At 39.7% G+C, this 22,718-nt stretch overlaps 1 protein-coding gene across 11 annotated transcripts in view; it reads right to left on the bottom strand.

Moving 5' to 3' along the window:
- The window catches only part of BPTF (bromodomain PHD finger transcription factor), a 95,488-nt gene extending 74,752 nt beyond the window's left edge, over window positions 1-20,736 (bottom strand). For 9 of the 11 annotated variants that reach the window (XM_050920685.1, XM_050920688.1, XM_050920681.1 and 6 more), the window contains exons 1-2: window positions 19,884-20,736; window positions 1,427-2,249 (exon numbers count right to left, since the gene is read on the bottom strand). In XM_050920685.1, the coding sequence (XP_050776642.1) occupies window positions 1,427-2,249; window positions 19,884-20,526 (1,466 nt within the window). In that variant the 5' untranslated portion in view covers window positions 20,527-20,736. Of the gene's footprint in view, window positions 1-1,426; window positions 2,250-19,883 lie in introns of those variants that run through there. The other 2 variants (XM_050920686.1, XM_050920687.1) reach the window with 2 other exon arrangements.
- Window positions 20,737-22,718: the final 1,982 nt, after the last annotated feature.

Here is a 22,718-nt window from a genome sequence, read left to right on the forward strand (position 1 = left end):
ATGACAATACATTCTGAAGGACTACAAATGCATGGTTTGTTCTGATGTCTTGCAAGTGACAATCATATTGATGGCCCCTCGTCCCAGAGATTCTGACTAACATTTTGATAGATTTCAGTCATTAATTTTGTAAAATTTTATTAACTGTAACTTACTATGGACTATTTTCTCCAGGGTTGAACGCTTAATGAGAGATGATATGAAGAGATAATAAAGCTCACAATGTTAAGCATTTTATTTTTCTCTTCATAAATTTCCACTTCTCTTGCCATTTCATAGCTACTGTGTTAGACAAGATTTTCAGTAGTAGCCAGGATTCCACTATTTTCTATTAGAAAATAATGATCCGTTTACAACTCCAAATTTAACTTTTCGGGGAGAAGGAGAAAAAAAGATCAGAGTACTGTGAGCTACCATAAAGCATATATTAGATTATGATTATTATTCACATTTATGACAGTAGTACCTGAAGACCAACCAAGAATGGGTCCCCAAAGTGCTAGTCACTGTAGAAACAAAACAATAGACATCCTGAACTCATAGGTCTATGCATTCACTTCCTCTTTACAGCCTGAAGACTTATTTCATTTGTAATAATAATAATATGAGACATACCAATCTCCTAGAACTGGAAGGAACCTTGAAAGGTCATTGAGTCCAGCCCCCTGCTTTCACTAGCAGGACCAAATACTGATTTTTGCCCCAGATCCCTAAGTGGCCCCCTCAAGAACTGAACTCACAACCCTGGGTTTAGCAGGCCAATGCTCAAACCACTAAGCCATCCCTCCCCCCACCCTCTCCATCACTGCAGTCCTGGCTGGGAGCAAAAGTGAGTAATCCAAGAGGATTTCTATTAGTCAGGCACAGGCAGACCATCGAGAGTCACCAATATTCAACAATCAAATCTCCATCAGCAGGAGGAAACTGTATTCTGAAGTTGTTCCTAAATCCTGGTTTCTATGCAGCCTGCTACTATGAAGACACTGGCTAGATCCAGTTTAAGAGATGTTAACAAGAAGTTCAATATTTTTAGAAAGGATACTGTAATGTTATTTTTCATATTTTTTAAAGTAATCTCTTATTGTCTGCAGTAACTCTGTGGATGCTCAAGACCAAAACACATTCCTTTACTGAAATTCCATTTCCCTTCTCCCACATTCATGCCTACTACACACTGGTTTGTTTTTGCACATGAGCATTGGGCTGAAAGTATTAAAGTTCTGTCATATACAGAAGAGTATTTATACATTCATTTTGGATAAACTACATGGTTGAATTACATGGATTTTGGAGCCCTACATAGAAAAGTACACAACATCTTTGATCTTATATTACAGAAATATATACCTTTAAGATGAAAACAGTACTTATAGGAAAAAGGTTTTAAATGTTCTTCGGAACAGACTAAAGGACTGGATTTACTTACATAATAAGTCTTCTGTTCAGGAACCAATATTTCCGTCTGTTTCTGTCGTATCCAATGGGTTCATGTCGAATGTATGGTTTATTTTTTTGGATTTCAGCAACACAGTCAGTTACACCAGGCACCTTATGCGCTACACAGACCTCACACTGCCATTCGTCCTCTGGTACCTCTTCAAGAGGTGGTTTCACACACTCTAAATGGTACACAGCTGAGCAAGTTTCACAGCAAAGCAAATCCCCCAGTTTGTGACAAACCCTACAGTGATCATCATACTGGATAACACCTTCAGACATTAGCTCCTCACGTGCAATGTTTGTTGTAAGAAACTGATCTACTAAGAACTGTAGAACTTTGATTTTACTCTCTACTGGTCCATAAGGATAGTCCTCTGCCTCTTGATAAGGAAGAACATGATGGTATTCCTTGTCACTCTCACAATATACCCGCAGAACCTCTGGCCACGTCATTCCATCTATGAAATACAAAGTGGAATTAACGCTATCTTTGAGGTCAGCAGGTCCAAAGGTAGTATTTGAAGTGTCTTCTTCTCGCAAAACTGCTTTTAAAAGCACTATATGCATCTCTGCCATAAGTGTGCATTGCTCTTGACTTACCAGAGCAGCACAGAAGTCCTCAAAACGAAAAGGAGACAGGCGTAAAACAGTGCCAAAGTTCCGTAGTACCTCATAGATGGCAATAACATTCATTATATGCTCATTAGGCACCATTAAGTCCTCAGAGGATTTAGGAAACTCAAGGAGTGGTATGTCTTTTTCTTCCAATATTGGAGAACGTGGACGATGCACTCTTTGTCTTCTTCTACCTGTAAATAAAAGTAACAGTAAGAGTTTTGCTAATCACAAGCCAATATACTTAAGTGTGCCACCTATGAACGGACTCCATGTGTAAAATTTTCCTTCAGAGCTACTGGATGTTTTATCAGCAGCTGCCCTCAGCTAAATATAGTATTTCTCCAATTACGCTCAGTATTTTCACCTTACCAAATTTTTAAGAGTACTAAATAAAATTATTCACAAGTCTAGATCACAAGTTTCATTTCAGACTTATGTTTAAACTTCAAATTTTTAATACACTTAAAACTGGTTTCACAAGTAATTTAAATCTGACATTCAATTCTTAAAATGAAATGTAAAATCCAGACTGAGTATTCAAATTGGCAAAGTAAGCAGAATCAGAAACCTAAATAAATTGAAAACAAATAGACAAATGCCCTCAGCACCCAAAACACTGATAGTGTCTCATTTTTATTCAGTATGACTAGTTGTTTTGCGAAAGATTTAAGTAAAATTTCTAATCTCTGAAAGCTTTTAATTCTTAACTGATTTTTATACTCAATACAATTCTTCAAACTGATATTTTATTCAAATGAAACTGGAGTACTAGCAACAAATCATGTTGCTATTTGCCTACTCAGCAATGGGATACAAACACTTTGTGGAAAGTGGGTGTCTTCAGATATTAGTTTCTGCAGAAACTAAGTTTTTTCTTTAAAAAATTAAGTTTCCAGCTCATATGGTTGTGAAGGAAAGCTTCCAAATATGTATTGATGTTCTGTCTTCCTAAATTTGGAGACAGATTCCATGCTCTGCTATTTTGCCTGTCTATAATCAACTGAAGAGTAAAATTAACAGGACTTTGATCAGCATCTCTATTGTTAATGAAAATTTGTGCCAGTGGTGAAACTGATCAGTATGTCAATTTCATTGCAGCTGCTTGGAGAAGACAAGAAGTACCAGAGCCAAACACTGGGGAGGACATAAACAGAGAATAGGCAAGGAGCAGATTAGCAAAGACCCACCCTAACTTTCAGGAAACTCTGGAATGGAGAGCTTTGTTACTTTTTTTGTTTTTTTTTTTGTAATTAGGAGGCAACTGGGGTTTTCAAATTTACTGAAAATAGAGTCCCAATCAGGACTGAGTTAGAGCACTCTCCCTTTTTACAACAGGTGGGAATTGTGGATAAATTAACTTTCTAACCAGAGTATTCCCTCTGGCCACTGATGGTGGTTCTTTTCTGCTTTCTCTCTCTCACACACCCCTAAAATAAAAAAGTCTATACTTGATCTTCACTTCTGGCTTGCCATTATCTGGTAAATGTTTAAAATCATGCCTGCAATAAAACAAAAAAGGACCAGGGGGGCAGGGATAGTTCAATGGTTTGAGCATTGGCCTGCTAAACCCAGGGTTGAGAGTTCAATCCTTGAAGGGGCCACTTAGGGATCTGGGGCAAAATTAGTCCCTGGTCCTGCTAGTGAAGGCAGCAGGCTGGACTCAATGACCTTTCAGGGTTCCTTCCAGTTCTATGAGATAGGTATATCTCTCCTTAGGAAGTTTCCATCATGAAGGAGAGAGATGTCCAAATGCCCCTAAAACAGCTGCAGAAAAATTAATCTTATGCCTAGAACAGCATTTTCTAATTATCAGAAGCCAGAGAGATGACTGAATACACAAAAGGTCAGATCTGTTGAGTTAGAAGGGTTTTTTTCAGCATAGAATACACTTTAAAGCTGCACCCAAACCAGTATAGAAAGATATTAGACTCAAAACAACTACTATATTAGGTAAATTGCTCCCAACCTGAAAGTAGTTAATCTAATTTCAAGTTTTATATATTTACTTTATAATGTGAATAAAAATCTTGTGCTACGATGTTTGAATTACACACTCTGAAAGGATAATACAATATAAAAGATGAACTGCCAGATGCTTCCATTATAGAAGAAATGGATCAAGATTGAGAAGTGTATAAAAATAAATTTCCAAGTTTAGTTAAGCTAGAGTTGTTACCCTGTGGAAAATGGAAGAAGGGCATATAAGCATTCTTTCAGTAAACAGCTGCACAAGTCAGTGGAAAATGTTTAAACATGGCAGGCATAGAAGAACATCGGGATTTCACAGCTATAGATACAAAATGCTGTTGCAGCAAGAATATGTAGAAAGAATTCATTCCTTCTATTGTTAGGATTCAAAATTCATTTAGGCTCAAACTTGAGTCAGTTTGATGAAGACACTTAGCACCAACAAAAGAACATGTATTTTCTTGGAATTAACCATAGACTCCTGAAACTTACTTCTGATTCAAGTGGAACAGTCTGGAGAATAATCCTAGTAGCTGTGCTCCTATCCCAAAAATTTTTCACTGAGACCATTCAACCAAATGCAAGGGAATCTACAAACAAATATAATTTTTGCTGCTCAAGTTCTGAATTAAAAGAGCTCCTGTATCTACCATAAAGGTGGCCACAAAAGAAGAGTAAGAAGCCTAAAGAAAGAGAAAGATAGGTCTGGATCATCTTCCATGTTGACCTAGAATCATCAGGCTTTCAAAATATGAACTCCGTACTCGGACAGTTCAGGAGTGAACTAGAAGAGGATATGACTGGCTATGAGACTGGAGAAAATTGAAGGCTTCACCCTAACCCCTGAGACACTTTGAAATTTGCTGCATTAGAATGTATGGGCTTATGAATTAAAAACACCAATAAGCTTATATTGTTCCAAAAATGAGAAAGAAGAAAGAGCTATGTTTCTCTGATGCAGTTGTCTATTCCTAGCCTCAGAGGCAAAATTGATATATATCATACCAGTCTAAATAAAAGGAGTAGAAAGGCCATCATGTGTAACATTCCTAGCCTTTCCTGTCATGGTGAAAACAAATTAAGTACTTTGAGGAGAAGCTTGCTGGTATAAATTGCTGGTCTCAAATTCAAAGAAAAAAAGCTAATAACTGGTCAAGATAAGGAGAAGACTTACAATGTATTTACCAAAATGAAGCACTTCACTTCAGCATATGAAATGATGCACCAGTTATATTATTCCCATCATCCTCCAACTTCTACTGAAACTATCTATTTTTACAGTGGTACACACGCTGTGGTCTCCGATGGCCCTCAGAAGAGGTAAAATACCTGTTACATTAATAACTGAAGCAGGTGTGAGAAGTAAACTGAGCTCTTAGCTTCAGGACATAAGTTGCAATTAGCATTCAGGTATCTTCTGACACCTTTTTGTCTCTAGTTTGCCTTGGTATAAAGCAGGGAGGGCTAAATTGCAATAAATTTAAGGGGTGCAAATGAGCAAAGATGTGTCACATTATGTAATGTTAAATTCACAAAATATGCACCTAATTAAATTCCTATGTTACACTTTTATAAATTGCCTGTTTACAGGCAAACATACCTAGTTCCTCGTTACACTACTTCAAATTCCACTTCAACTAATATCATTGTAAAACACACATTATCTGACAGCCTCTCCTTAAGAGCTGAGAGTCATCTCTCTCAGCTCAGCCACACTTTGTTTTGAGTAATTCAGCAATGTATGCAGAGTGGCTTCCAGAACCAGGCAAGAAAAGCATACAAAAGATGCAGAATGTTTTACAAAAGAACAATACCCAGTCATTTCTTATATGAATGACTTAGATGCATGGTATTTAGGCAAGTCTTGTGCTTTTATAGTTATTTGTTAATATGGCTGGTGCTATATCCTCCCTCACAAAGCCTGAAGATTATGAGACAGACACAGAAGATGCACTGGAATACTCAGAAGACAATGTTACATATGTGTAAATGTATTATTGTTAGTGCATGTGGCACAGAACTGTAATAACAATAAGTCAGTCAGGAAAAAAAAAAAGAATGACAACTTTACAGAAAATAATTCATCAAATCATCTAGTCTCTAATGAAGAATCTGTACTTCCTGGGTAAACCGTTACTAAATTCTGCACCCCTGTGGCAGCTTCATTTAAACTAAAATTAATTTATGATTACACATGAAATCAAACCAGGAGTACCATCGCCCCTATTTTGATATTCAATTCAATTTTACACCATCCCATATTTACAATAGTCTACATATGTTTTTGTGTTGACAATACTGTACAAAATTACACTGCAGAATTTGTCACTCATGAAGCTGAAAGCTTGGGCATCTAAAAAGGATGAAGCTAGGACTTTTGGCACCTACGGTGGCAAGAGAGTTTTGGACCGTGGCACAACCACATTATGTTTGTGTGTATGATTCTGATAACTATTTCATTGCCAATCATTTTAACAATTGCCATTTGAAGAGTCATCTATAGGTTTTGGAATTATTCCACTGAGATGGATAGTTCATTTCTGAAGTCTGAGTTATTATGTTCAGATTCTTTGTCAAAGAAAAAGGCTTCGAACAATTAAAAAAAAAAAAAGCAGCTTGGATTCTGAAGTACAACTCTGCAACAATGGTTGAATTCAACTTTCCAAAATCCAACTTAATTTTACTTCTTTTTTCAGAATCTCAGGGAAGTCCCAATTTTTCAAAGATAATTTCAGATATTTTACTTTAAGAATATGGATATTTTGATTTGCGAAATCAAACTGGATACATCATTAACCACATGGATTTCTCAGTCTAAGAGATCAACAATAATTAGGGCTGTCAATCACATTTAACTCACACGATTAACTCAAAAAAATTAATCGTGATTAAAAAATTTAATCTCGATTAATCGCAGTTTTAATCGCACTGTTAAACAGAATACCAATGCAAATTTATTAAATATTTTCGATGTTTTTCTACTATTTTTTAATATATTGATTTCAATTACAACAGAATACAAAGCTGACAGTGTTCACTTTGTATTATTTTTATCACAAATATTTGCACTGTAAAAATGGTAAAGAAGTAGTATTTTTCAGTTCACCTCATACAAGTATTGTAGTGCAATCTCTATTGTGTAAGTGCACTCAAAAACAAAACAACATAAAACTTTAGAGCCTGCAAGTCCACTCAGTCCTACTTCTTGTTCAGCCAACTGCTAAAACAAACAAGTTTGTTTACATTTACGGGAGATAATGCTGGATGCTACTTATTTACATCACCTGAAAGTGAGAACAGGCATTTGCATGGCACTTTTATAGCCGGTATTGCAAAGTATTTACGTGCCAGTTATGCTATTCCAGGGGACATGCTTCCATGCTGATGATGCTCATAAAAAAAAAAAATGCATGAATTAAATTTGTGCCTGAACTTCTTGGTGGAGAACTGTATATCTCCTACTCTGTTTTACCTGTATTCTGCCATATATTTGATGTTATAGCAGTCTCGGATGATGACCCAGCATATGTTCATTTTAAGAACATTTTCACTACAGATTTAACAAAACACAAAGAAGGTACCAATGTGAGATTTCGAAAGATAGCTACATCACTCAACCCAAGGTTTAAGAATCTGAAGTGCCTTCCAAAATCTGAGAGGGACGAAGTATTGAGCATGTTTTCAGAAGTCTTAAAAGAGCAACACTCCGATGCACAAACTATAGAAACCGAACCACCAAAAAAGAAAGTCAAACTTTTCGCTGGTGGCATCTGACTCCAATAATGAAAGTGAACTTGCATCGACCCGCACTGCTTTGATGGTTATCAAGCAGAACCCATTATCAGCATGGACACATACCCTCTGGAACAGTGGTTGAAGCACGAAGGGACATAAGAATCTTTAGTGCATCTGTCACATAAATATCTTGCAACGCCGGCTACAACAATGCCATGTGAATGCCTGTTCTCACTTTCAGAAGATATTGTGAACAAGAAGCAGGCAGCATTATTTCCTGCAAATGTAAACAAACTTGTTTAGGAAATTGGTTGAACAAGAAGTAGGACTGAGTGGACCTGTAGGCTCTAAATTTTACATTGTTTTATTTTTGAATGTAGTTTTTTTGGGGGGAGGAGGCTACATAATTCTACATTTGTAAGTTCAACTTTCATGATAAAGAGATTGCACTACAGTGGTGAATTGAAAAATACTACTTGTTTTGTTTTTTACAGTGCAAATATTTGTAATAAAATAAATATAAAGCGAGCACTGTACACTTTGTATTGTGTTGTAACTGAAATCAATATATTTGAAAATGTAGAAAATACCCAAAACTATTGAAATAAATGGTTTTCTATTATTGTTTAATTACGTGATTAATCATGATTAATTTTTTAATTGCTTGACAGCCCTAACAATAATATGACTACAGAGGAAGCATTTACATTATAAACCATTATTTTCAAGTGCTTACACATCTCCCAAAAAGCTTCCCTTTGGACTGAGATTTAAGATCACTTTGCAAAACAGTTTGGCTTTTTTCTCAAGATGTCTTTCATGGTTAAGTTTTCAGACACTGAGATTTGACAATTTACTTTTTTTTTTTTTTTTTAAAGTCAAACTTGCCATGTCTACACTGGGGGTTAAGTCAAAACTACAGTGCTCAGGGCACAAAATTTTTCCACAGTCATAAGACGCAGCTAGGTCGATCTATTTTTTAAATGTAGACAGGCCTTAGGCTTTGCCTATTTAAGAAAGTTATACCAACTCTAAAAGTAAGATTTTAAACCAATTTAGTTAAACTAGTGCAAACCTGTGTGGACATTTATTTTGGTTTAAACCAGGCTTATATTGGTTTAACTTTAACTGATTAATGTTAAAGGTAAACTGAACTAAACCACACAAACTGAATTTAAGAAGTGTCCACACAGAGGTTTTTATCAGCTTAAACTGGTCAAAAGCCAATATAAATTAAACTGATATAGCTTTCTCATACAGACATGACTTCAGACATATCTTTCTTCAGCTTCATTAAAAGATTTTAAAAAACAGAGCACATTTACACACTGACAGCTGTATTCATTACAATTACACACTGAAATACATGCATGGGGCATGGTTATTTTGAGGTCACCAATACATATCCATCACAGCCAGATTTACTCCACTTTTATGTACCACTTCAAGTTTACTATTTCCCTTACAGTCAGTTTACAGCTGTGTTTTCTCACATAGCAACATAAAGGAATATTTTTAAAAAGAAAGAAAATGTGATAGTAAGAACCACAACAAATTGGCAGAAGGACTCAGAAGCAGGTGTAATACCTGAAACTACTTTTCACTTTTTACTTTAATTGGTTAGATTTCAAGTTGATGGTGTCTAAATTTAAACCTAACACTTAATCAAAGAGTCATACTATTCATAGTTATGGTTCCCACAAAGAGGCAGGACTTTATTTCATTTGTACTGTATCCTTTCACAACTCATGCATACTCTTTCACCTAGTCCCTGAATCAAAATCCCACCTGCAAGGACATTCTGGGTGAGCCCATACAAAGCAGGAGCAGAACTCCACTCATGCTCAACTCATGTTCCATGGCTTTCTAGTTATCTAGGGGTGTGCTTGAGACCCTACTGCTCAGTAGCAGTTTTCAGGCAAGAGAGCCTGATTTAGCAGCTCTTTCCCATTTTCTACTCTCTGACTGAGGGAGATGGCTGTATTTAAAACTAAAGACTAAACAATGTGATTGATGTGGCACCAATTATTCAAGTATCAATAATGAAAGAGCATTCATATAAATCTAATATGCCCAGATCAGAAAGCTTTGACTTGAAGCATCATGAGAATTGGTGTGTTGACACACACACACACTGTATAACTGCTTCACACAGAAGCGGTACAAGAATTATGCAGCCATATACAATACATTTCTTAAATTCTTTTAACAAAATGACAAGAGATGGCTGTGTGGTATGGTCAGGATGCCAGTAGATTTTCTAAATTTAAGCTGTACTCAGCCACAAGTTCTATTGAACTTTTGAAAGCCCCTAGAAAATAAGTCCTCAATTCAAGAATGACATTTTGTAATGTAAAGGCTTGATCCTCACACCCCTTGGTATGAATAACGTAGAAGAGGAACCCAGGACGGCCACTGGAGGGGCAGACTTACGGTTTATTGGTGCAGCACAGAAAAAAAAAAAGTCTGTTAGCTGGCTTGCACTAAGGTTTGATTAGCATTAGCTAGCAATTCCTATAGTATAGATTGCATGACAGTAAAACGTTTTTGCTGCCTTTGTTGTCACCTAGTGAAGTTAGCCATTGGAATTTTAAGTTAGAAAGCAACAAGCACCCCTTTGCAAAGTAGGACTGAGCAGCTGAAAAGAACACGAAAATTTCCCTAGCCATAAAAGATCTAAACATAAAAAGCATATGCGAGGATAACTTTTTGACAGTTTTTTTGGTCCTTCAGATAATACATTTTATACCAATTACCCAAAAGGCAAATGTGCTGAGCAACCTAAGATGACCATTATAATTTTCCTTAAAAACGATACATCTCAAGAGAAATTCCCAATTACTTTTCTCCAATTATATCTCAACCTCATTCTCTCAAGGAATGCTTGGTGTACCAAACATCAACAATTAATAAGAGTAAGCAGAGAGTACAAATCAAAGCAGGAACCTTCCACTGAAAAATTTCCTTAATACAAAAGGTCTGTATGACTTTTCTTAGATGGAATCACTAGAAAGAATCAAGAAGAGCGACAGTAAATATGACAGACACGCAACACCACATCCACAGCTGAACTATAAAGCTTAGTTTTGCACTACCATTATTTGCAAATGAAATAAATCTTCAAATATTCAGATTTTTCTATACCCACAGAAATCTATTCAAAACTGATCCCAAGAGTTCCAAGATTATCAATCAAAAACGTCTTGAGGAAAAACAACTCTGGTCATTCAGCTGCTCTGAAACAAGACAATTTCAAGTACACCTCTACCCTAATATAACACTGTCCTCAGGAGCCAAAAAATCTTACCGTGTTATAGGTGAAACCGCATTACGTCAAACTTGCTTTGATCCACCAGAGTGCACAGCCCCATGCCCCCCTCTCACCCACCCGGGAGCACTGCTTTACCGCATTATATCTGAATTTGTGTTATATCAGGTTGCGTTATATCGGGGTAGAGGTGTATCAGTGGGTAGCCGTGGTAGTCTGTATCCACAAAACCAACAAGGAGTCCGGTGGCACCTTAAAGACTAACGGACAATTTCAAGCGCTTTTCTCTCTTATTTCAGATAGCATAAAAGAGCTCTTTTATGCTATTTCCTTTCACAGAACTACTCCAATGACAAGAATAATATATCGTTAGCAGAGATGGGCCCAAACACAACCTCTAGATCCAAACCAGTCCAAACTGTGTCCTAAACCCCCCTCTCTGAAGGCTTGTCTACAATTTTCACATTAGTTCAATCTAACTAACTGGCTTAAAAATGTTATTAAATTAGTGCAACCCCTTAAGTGTATACATTTATACTGGTAGGAAGGAATTTTTACCTGTATAATATATGTTTCACCAACCCACACCCTGATATCCAGATCAGATCTAGGAATAAAGGGACAATCTCTACCACTTGATCTCAGCAAAAGTGACAAGGATTACCATCAAAGCTATCCATTAGTACCAACTTTGATGAACAAACATCTACATCACAAAATTCATCAACAGGAATTGAACAGAGATCAACCTCATTTTACAGTGAGAACAATAAGCAAGCAGCCAGCAATTTTGGTCACTGCTTACTCGGGCTGGATTCAACCCAGAACATAGATATTAGATAACATGTAACTCAATACTAACTATGCACAGATTTGGGACTTTAGACATCTGCATTCCAATAACAGGAAAATTTAACTAATATTTAAAGAGGGCATTCAAAGGTTTTTCAAGCCCACAATTGACTTCACAAGGTCCTTTAGAATTTTACCTCCCCAACTGCTTTTCCCACGAACATCCACAACACACCTTTCAAGATTCATGGATCCCAAACACGCAGTGCATCTCATCCAGTGCACTAAATGTCCCAGTAACAACTATGTCTGTGACACAAGACATTCATTATGCTCTCAAATGAACTCACACAAACAAAATGATAAAAGACAAAAAAAAAATAATAAAACCTATCATCTGTGGGTGAACACTTTTCACAAAGTGATCACTCCGTACCTGACCTATCAATCTTCATCCTCAAAGGAAACCTGCACAACACTTTCAAGAGATGAGCCTAGGAGCTTAAATTCATCACTCTGCTAGACACTAAAAATCATGGGCTGAAAAAAAGACACTGGATTTATGTCTTATTACAACAATCTGCAACCCACTAGCCCTCTCTTTTTGTCCTATAGCTACAGAGGTGTTAACGGGCCACTGTATCCTGGGTGGTCTCTTACAAAATATGCTAACTAGTTACGCCGCTAAACAATGTGTTGCACACCTTGCATATTCCTGTGATGCTGGGAGTGCCTTTTCCAGACCTGAAGGGTAGCTTGAAAGCTTGTCTCTCTCACCAACAGAAGCTGGTCCAAGAAAAGATACTACCTCACCCACTTTTGTCTCTCTAATATCCTGCGATCAACATCGTTATAACTATACTGCATATATCTGGGTCATTGTGCCCAATCTTATCCCTATTTCTTTTATTTTATAACCCACAATATGCACCCATTAGGCCTGTGGGCACTTTTCTAGTTAATTATTGTGTATTTTAATTGCAAAACAAATACAATAAAGACTATATTATTCAATTATTCACCTGCTAATCAAAAAACAAGCTGTACCTTATAACCCATATACTGCCACTTTAAATGTATTAAAACAGATGGACTTTTCAGCAGGGCCTGAAAGTTAACCAAGGTGGGTTCTGGTGGGCAGGAAAGAAATAAATTCCAGTGGGGGAGACCTTCATGGAAAAGGCCTTTTCAGAACCCCCGTTTTGTTTAAAATGAGTATGTTCCAACTAACCACAAATGCAGAAGCACCACACAAGGAGTAGCAATCTCTCAGCTAACCAGGTCCAAAAGCAATTTGAAAATTCTAACGAATCAACAACCTGAATTCCAATCAGAAGTCAAGGGAAGGTTTAAACTCTTCTTCCACCAGAGACAGTTACTGTCATGTCTTAAATTGACCAAACATGATCTCGAGACCAATGGCAGCTGCTTCCAGCATCTGTTAGCCCAGAAAGCTCTCAACTAAGTTTAGTTTCTCTCCTCCAAAACCTTCCCCGTAACTTTCATTGCCAATAGGAACAGCAGGCCAGCTAAAATGTAAGTAATGAATTATAATCCTTCTTTACTTACCTGCCAAGACCTCAGTTCAGAGTTCTGTGTTATATCATCACCTTTTGCAGAAGTCAGGAGACACATAAAAGAGCACAGGGAACAAAAGGATGTTCGCTGCTCCAGGCCAATCGGAGCTGCTGGAAGAGGTGACTAGTACGTTCCTCGTCCCACGCCGCTTCCAGCAGCTCCCATCGGCCTGGAGCAGCGAACCGCAGCCAGTGGGAGCCGTCATTGGCCGGACCTGCAGACGCGGCAGGTAAACAAACCGGCCCGGCCCGCCAGGGGCTTTTCTTACACAAGTGGTATCCGAGGTTTGGGAAACACTGCTCTAGAGGCATGAGGATTCCCTAGAAACAGGTGCTCTCCTCAGCTCCTACCTCACTTTTCAATACATTGCCAAGCTTAGTCAAAGAGAGCCTTTTTTTAAATACGTGTTTTTAACAGATGTGAAAAAAGAGGCCGTTTTAAAGATTAGTTGACTGCTACACTATATATGATTTTGAGTTACCCAATTTTCAGATAAAAGTGCTGTGCCATAGAACTTTTCTATAGTTTGAGGAGATGATACAATAAGAGTTAGGCAGAAACTGGATTTTGTATTTCCAGGGAAATTCACAATTTTGAAGTTTCTTTTGTTCCAAAATGGAAAGAAAGATACCTTAAGATTTCCTGTAAAACGATTTTTAAAAACTGTTTTGGGTCATTCGTTTTTATGTCACATTTTTATATTATATAACAAAAAAACAAAAATCATTTTGAAAAGGAAAATCATTCTATTCCAAAGAGGTCAAAATGGAACATTTCAACCTCAAAATACACCAAGATGTGTTTCCAAAAAATGTTTCAGTTTGAACAAATCAGCATTTTCCGAGACAAAAACATTCAGTCAGAAAATTTCTGACCAGCTCTACTCACAACTATGGCACCGTTTGGATGTTGCTGTGCAAGACGTACACCTTTTTTCAGTTTACTTCTATTGCTTGGAAAATAAATCAAGATTAGACACAGAAATTGTACCAGCTTCCCATAAAACACCACACACCAAATTGTTTGTGGAACCGCAGCAGGGACAGTATGGATGAGACAGACCAGAATATGGTCCTTTGACTGAACCTTGAGCATCATTTTCTGGGCTCAACTTTTGATTTATAGAATATTGCACTCCTCTGTGAGCCACTGGACCTGTCCCAAACACACATCCCTCCCCTTCCCATCACTTATACTGCTGTGAAATGGAATTTGGAGTTATTGTGGCCTATATATATTTATATTTTTAGCATCAAGGACATCAGCACACTTCTAAAAACAGTGGGTGTTAGTTGCTTCTGAAATAAGCTGATACACGCTGGTTTCACATAATTTCAGTTTCTTATAAACCTGACCATCTGCATGAAAACCATATGGATCCCTCTAAATACTAGTCAGCTACAAAGATGCTGTTGTTTCCTAAACTACTTCCCACATCCTTTTAAATGTTTTGGTGAATAGTATGAGATATATCAATAGTTAAGTCCAGCGTGGTCATTTTGAGAGGTACTCATAGTCTCCTATCATCTAAGCAAAATTTCAACCCAGAGATCCAACATTGAAAATTTACAGGATTGATGCAATTTAGCTACCTTTTCAGCAATTTAGGATGACTGACAGCTTTATTTTATTATTAGAGGAGCTACAAATTATATTCAGCATCTGTAAACTTAATTTAGGAATTAGAATAAAGTATATTTAAATTTCTCCACGGAAAAAGACAAGAAAATCTACCAAAAATTATATTGACTAATTATTTGTCTGTATATTAATACCATGTGACACTGAGGTCACAGATCAAATTTGAAACCTTACTGCAGAAGTAGAAGAAATTTACAAGGTAGCTGGTATGGCACAATATACAACTGCTAATAAGCTAAGGAGGAGTTCAGATCCAACTATTCACACAAAGAATGCTCCTTTTTTTTAAACTTATGCAAAAATACCACAACTGTTTTGGTTTTTATTTTAAATGGATTTTTAAAAGATTCTTGAGCTGGCACACAAATTCTCCCCTTTCTGGTAAAAGATGCAAGTCAATACAACAGAATTAGCTAAAAACCTATTCACTTGTTCTTTTATACAAACTTCTCACTAGGATTGTCAAATCACCTCGTATTCCTTCATAACAGGCACGATCTCTAGGTGACATCTCTTCTTCATAATTAAAACAACCAGTTACAGACTGCCTCAAGAGAAGCCATGCCAGGTTTTATTTAAAGCCCCGTGCATGCTTGGTAAAGACTTCAGGAGTTTAGTCAGTGCTGTGTGAATATTCCTACAGCGCAGACACAATCAGTAAAGTTTAGTTTACGTACCTCAATACCAAACCTTAGTGCCTCCATTAAAATAACACCCCTTCATTTAAATAACACCCCTTCATTTAAATAACCTGGGGCATAAAAGAATATTAGGCAATAAAAATTACAAACAGTTAAAAAGTTTGAGAGATGTGCAACACTTATAATTCTCCAATAGAATAATTTGGGCTACAAATGTAAGACTCTGGTAAAGTGATTAGTTTCAGAAGCAAATAATGATGGCTTATAGCTGCATTACCTTCACATTGCCAAATCCAAGTCAAGAAATTTAATGAAGTGTTTATACATATAGTCCTCCAGCTCTTCACAAATCCAGTGCTTTAGAATCATTTGTCAACCATACTGACATGTCATTCTCTCTGTTAGGCAAAACCCTGATTTGAAGCCATGCTGCAAGAACCAACTGCCTTCCCAGGGTTTTGTGGGAAAAGGAGGAAATAACTGAGAAAGAGATGGGGGGGTAGGATGAGACTGATTGTTCGGGCATCTTGTTTAAGCACAGTTTTAAATTAAGCAATGTTTCTGAAGTATTGGATATGCATAATTACATCATAATAAGCTTAAAGTAAAAGGTTAGAGTAGACAAGTGGACGAGACAATGTTTTGAAATACAGAACACAAAGGATAACTATCTCAAAATTTCTTGCTGAAATAATGGAAGTCAAAGGCATAACAGAATAGGGATACACCTCTACCCCGATATAACGCTGTCCTTGGGAGCCAAAAATATCTTACCACGTTATAGGTGAAACCACATTATATTGAACTTGCTTTGACTGCCAGACTGCGCAGCCCCACCCCTCCGGGAGCGCTGCTTTGCTGTGTTATATATGAATTAGTGTTATATCGGGTAGCGTTATATCGGGGTAGAGGTGTACTTGGATCAGTGGTGCAGTAAATTTGCTGAACTAGTCAAAGTCCCACTACTAGCTGATTGGCAAAACATGACTGATGCTGGTTCCCCCAGCAAAAGAAAAACATCACATCCTTTGGAAGCAACAAGCAGTCATAATGGTTGTGCTTACAACTGAATCTGCACTAATTGTCAAGCTTTATATCAATGCCATAACGATATTCCTAAGATTTTTTTATTTCCTAAACTTAAATATTCAAGTAACATCAAAAGTAGTAGATACTCCACTATGCACATTGAAGAGACATCACAAACTTTCCAGTAGAACAAAAAAATGGAGCCCCTTCTCCCCCCCCCCCACAATGCAGTGTCAACCTGCGGAACTCCTTGCCCGAGGTGAAGACCAAGACTATAGTAGGGTTCAAAAAATAACTAAATAAATTCATGGAGGATAGGTCCATCAAGGGCTATTAGCCAGGATGGGCAGGGATGATGTCCCTAGCCTGTGTATGCAAGAAGCTGTGAATGGGTGACAGGGGATGGATCACTTGATGATTAGCTGTTCTGTTCATTCCCTCTGGGGCACCTGGCATTGGCCACTGTTTGAAGATAGGATCCTGAGCTAGATGGACCTCTGGTCTGAACCAGTATGGTCATTCTTATGTTCTAGGGATATAACATCATGTTACCTTTCAATATATTAATACAATTCTAAAAAAAAAATTAAAAATCTCTCTCACTCATGTAAATTGAATGTGATTTTTGATTGAAGTGTCCACATATGGCTGGTGAGAAGTGTCTGACTGACACTTGTACTTAAATTGTCTACACAGCACAAGCAGCAGCATCATGATTTCCTCACACACATCTCTGCAAAAATGCTGCAACCATGAATAGGACCACACCTCCAATGAGAGGATAGTTCAGGTTCCATGCCCAAATCACTTCTAGGATCTGATGAGATTAAGATACCAGTTACTGCTATCTGTAAGTGGCAGTGTTTGTGATACACATATTTGTTCAAATTAAAAGTTGGTACTTTATTATTCATCACCTGCAATAAGCAACATTAGGCATCACCTGCTTCTTTTCTGAAGATAAGAATTTGAGAGGCAACTCAAGACACAAAATTATTTAAGTAACTTAAAAAGTAAACCTTTCAGTATACCGCTAAAATATCAGCCAGGCTACAATACAGTATTTCTTACTACCAACAGGCAACTCAGGGACAAGTATGGGGTCTATATATGTGATGCCTCAAAAGATAACATTTTAAATGCACACATTTTTAAATTTGAGATTTAAACTCAAATAAGCACATAAATTTATAATTCTACCGGTTCTTATAAAATGTACTGTTTTAGCAGTAGGCACTTAAATACCACATACCTTGTGTATGCATACAGTGACAATATGCACACGTGCCCAAAGGTATCTTGTTGCTTGCCAAAATATTTAATCTCTTTAATTTAGGTACTTTTTCTCAGGACTTGAGAACTTTTATATTGTATTCTGTATAATGGATCTTACACCTGGATTTTTGGCATCAAAATATTTCTCAGCATGAGCCTATGAAGTCAGCAAACAAATTCTTCCCTTGACCAAGCAGAAGGTGGGTAACTATGAAAGGCTCCCACATAACTAAATGGAAATGTAATAGTTAAGAAAATGCAGAATAGTAACTTTCAGTGCTTGGGTCTAAACTTGGTACAAGAGTTCATCTTTAAACAAGGACTATTTGAAAGACATCAAATTGATCAAAGTACAATCCCTACAGGTGAACTAAAATCCATTTTCCAAAAGATGATCTCTCTTTGGCAGTTACATTATATTTAAATTGTCTTGCAATGTCTTTTAAAAGACTACTGCATTTAGGATCCTTAGGATATGAAAGTGGTACCTTTAAAAAAAAAAAATTCTACTCCTTCAGAAGTTTTGCAAAACCACATAATGGCATCCCCATTGCATGTGTCCATTAAGTAGACAAATAATTAAAACAAAGGACACATTCTAGCAACCTGTACTACTGCTCCTTCTCAAAAGTTGACTACAAGTTGTATAAGACCACACAGCTACTTTATTAAGTACAATAAATTCACACGAGCTCTCTGTTTTTCTCCTCAATACCAAATACTTAGATTGCAAGAGTGTTTGTTGACTATGGCCCAATTCAACAAGATAATTTAAATGTATGCCTGGGCTTAAATACCTCCCTGAATCAAGACCTTTTCTTTTTTTTTTTTTTATAAAGTCAAGCCTAAGCTCTACTGGAGTGAAAGTGAACCCTATATAAAAAGTAGTGATAACCTAGACAAATCATAATTTTTGAGTGAAGCTTCAAAGACTCCTATAATAAAGCAAATTACGGAAAAGAGGAGTGCAAGGTTTAAAAATCTGAAAGAAGACCAGAATTTTGTTACTGATGTAAAAAGAATACATTTTATAATTAAAATAGATAAACTGTAAATCCAAATAATCAAAGTGAGCCTCAAACCCCTAATTAATAAACCAAGTTTTAAAGTTTGCCACATTTTGAAATAAATGCAGTGTTTAAATGCAAATGTTCTGAACACAAACCTATTTCACCTTTGATTTCCATTTTTAGTTCAATGTTTGGATGGGGGGGGGATAAAATACCCCAGTAATTAAAACTAGGTTTAAACCAGTGCAATGAAGCCCAGTGAATTTTCCCCCAAACTGCAACAATACAATCTCCATTTTGAACAATGCACCTCCTTTCCCTTCTAGTAAAGCTAGTTTTGTTCTGAGGCCACTAGACACTGTATGCATGTCTGCAATGCACACTTGCAAATCCAGTGTTTAATTTTTGGAGGACACCTCATGTTGCATGCACTTCCCTTCCTGTGTCTGCAAGAAGAACTTTGTGTTACAGGCATCCTTATCTATATGTATCTGCAAGGACCCTTCAGTATGCATGCATCTCTTTTTTCCTTTAAAAGTACCACTGGATGCTCTATACAATTCCTTCGCCAGTTTGTGAACACTTTCTGGTGTAGCATGCGCCTATGCAGTTGCAAGCCCTCTCTCTCTGTGTCTGATAGCATCCCTACTGTGCACATATTATTTCTCCTTCCCTGTGTCAGTTTATAAGCACCTTCTGATTCTCAACGCATTTGTGTGGTTGCCAGCACCACTTGATTTGCATGCCTCTCTCCCCCCGTGTCTGCTTGCAGGCATCCCTTACTATTGCTGGTCTCTCCCCTCCCCTGTGAATGTGTTTCTCCAAACCTAGAGGGAGCATATAGGGTGCCCTCCCTTTCTTTGACAGTGCATCCCATTGACTCTATACCTGGGGTGCTGCTGTAGGTGCTGTGGCTCCTGAAGCTGCTCTCAGTGCAATAGCTGGCATCATCTTCATCCTCCATCTCCTCGGGGTAATCGGAGTCGTCATCGTCGTCGTCCTCCTCCATGATCTCCTCTTCCTCCTGCTCCTCGGAGTCCTGGTTATCCTCGGGGTCCCCCTCCTCTTCCTCTTCGGACACCACGCTCTCCTCCTCCTCTTCGCTCTCATGATCATCGTACACCACTTTGCTGATGCTCCTCCTGGACGAGGCAGCCCTCCCTTGGCTGCTGCAGCTGCCTCCTGCGCCTCCTCCCCCTGATCCTCCAGCCGCAGCCCTGCCCCTGCCCCTACTGCTGCTGCCTCCACCACCAGGGGTGCTGCTGCTGCCGCTGCCTCCCTTCCTCTTGCTGCCCCCTCTGGGGGAGACGGTGGAGGAGGAAGAGGCCTGGGCAGCCCCGACCCCCCTCGGCCTGGGCCCCACCGCCTCCACCTGGGCCGAGGCCGCCCACCTGCCCCGACTGCTGCCCCGCTGCCGGGACCTCAGCCCCCCAATGGGGCCCGGTGGGGCGGGCGGAGCCGGGGAGCTCGCCTGAGCGCTGGCCGCCGCAGGCTGCTGCTGCTTGGGCGGCCTGCCTCGCCGGCCCCGCATCTCTGGGCGCTGGCTGAGGGGGGAAGGGAGGGGCAGGGAAGGCTGGGGAGGGCGCTCGGAGTCCGGACAGGCAGCTGCGGGGAAGCTCCCCCCCCTGCGAGGGTTCCGGGCCGGGGAGGGGGGCCGCCGAACTGCGAGGGCCGGGGGATCAATCCGAATTGCCGGCGTCCCGCTCCGGATCGCTACCGGCCGCCATCTTGTTTCTTCGTCTCTGCCTCGGCTCGCTCCGCTCTGACTGGGGGAAGCGGCGGCGGCAGCAGGCCCTGAGTGGCTCACGTGACCTGCCAGGCCGCCGAGCTCCGACAGGTGGCGCTGCAGCGCCGACAGCTCTTCGTCTGGAGAGCCATGTTAGCGCCCCAGCGCCGGGCAGCGCTCCCCGCCCCTGGCCCGAGCCCACCTGCCGGGCTCTCGTAGCTCAGCGCAGAGTAGGGCGCGGGGCTCCCCTCGATTCCCTGGGCCCTTCGGCTGCAGCCACCACCGGCTCTCCTCATACCACAGCTACAGAGAGGACAGGGCTGCCCCCGCCCACGGCTCTCTGCTCCCTGTAGCTTTTTCGCCTCTGCACCTGCTGCAGCGCTCTCCTCACGCAGCCAGGACAGAGCCTCCAACTCCAGGACTCCCTCTACTCTGTACCTGTGTCCAAAACATGGCATCCCTCCACCCCTTGCCAGCTTCAGTCCCCACAGTCCCCTGCTCCAGAGTCTAGGCACAGGGCTCTTCCCCCTCTGTATGGCTGCATAGGCCAGTCATAGCACACCCACCCAAACCACACACCCTCAGTAGGGATTCTCCCAGCTTTACCAGGCAGAGGGCAGGGCTGTCCTCAGTGTTATCCTCCTGAAGCAGCTGGGAGCTCTACTGCACCTCAGCTGCATGCAACACAGCCCAGTACCAGGCAGGTAACAGGGCTCGCCCTATTCTATCTATCTTCAGTCTTCATCCCTGTTGTGTGCATAGCTAAGAACCCTCCTACACCCCACAATGTCTAACCACAGCCAACACCAAGCAGCAACAGCGCCAAACCACAGAGTTTACCCCAGTCTGCATTTTCTTGTCTTCCATCTTCAACCTATATCTCTTATTTGCAGATGCTGTACCCACACTCCAGTCTTGTTTGGTACAAAGCATGGAGTTGGGCTTAATCCACTTTCTACTTTTCTCACATATCTCATAGCTCCATGCTTCATCTATATTATATTCATTTTCCAGGGAGCCTGAGAATTATGACAACTCTGCCGAATCCAATCACAGCATCAACATCCTATTTCCAACACTGGTCATTAGGCGTAACTCCATTCAAGTCAACTGAGTTATACCAGTGTGAAAGAGAACAATCAAGCCCCAGGCATGCACATTTCTTAGGCCATGTCTACACTACAGAGTTAGGTTGACTTAAGTTATGAAAATGTTCATAAACTGCTGTAATCACATCACTTTGTGCATGTTCACACCCTGGTCCTTGTGTTGGCTGAGCGCATCCACAGTTGGTGCTTTAGAACCAACAGAGAGAGTAGTGCACTGTGTGGGTAGCTATCCCACTGCAAATCACCATCTTCTGCAGCTAGACATTCTGGGAATTGATCACAATGCAGCACAGAGGCAGGATCACCATCCCATGATGCAGTTTTCTCCATCCCATAATTCCAAGGGCTTTCAGCTATGTTTTGTGACATTTTTCAACTGCACCTGTAAACTTTGTGCCCTCCATCTGTGCCTGAAAGCATGGATCCTGCACTGCTCACCAAGTCTTGTGATAAGCATTATGAACACAATGTGGCTGATCTGGCAGTATTTCATGAGCTGCAAATCTGAACAGGAAGCCGTGGTGCCTGCCCTGTTGTGTGCCATGGATAGAAACCATTCAAGATTGATGTTAACATTCATGGAGCAGCTGCACACAATAGACTGTCACTTCTGGGCTCGGGAAATAAGCACTGAGTGGTGTGATCAGATTGTGATGCAGATATGTGATGATGAGCAGTGGCTGCAGAACTTTTGCATGCTCAAAGCCACCTTCCTTGAACTGTGTGTGGAGCTTGCTCACACCTTGCAGAGCAAGGACACCAAAATGAGAGCTGCCCTAGCATTAGAAAAGAGAGTGGTGATCACTGTGTGGAAGCTGGCAACTGCAGACTGCAACCGCTCAGTCATGAATTAGTTTCAATGTCCACTATGGGGGTTGCAGTGATACA

The sequence above is a fragment of the Gopherus flavomarginatus genome, chromosome 12 (genome assembly GCF_025201925.1).
Source record: "Gopherus flavomarginatus isolate rGopFla2 chromosome 12, rGopFla2.mat.asm, whole genome shotgun sequence".
Lineage (NCBI taxonomy): Eukaryota > Metazoa > Chordata > Testudines > Testudinidae > Gopherus > Gopherus flavomarginatus.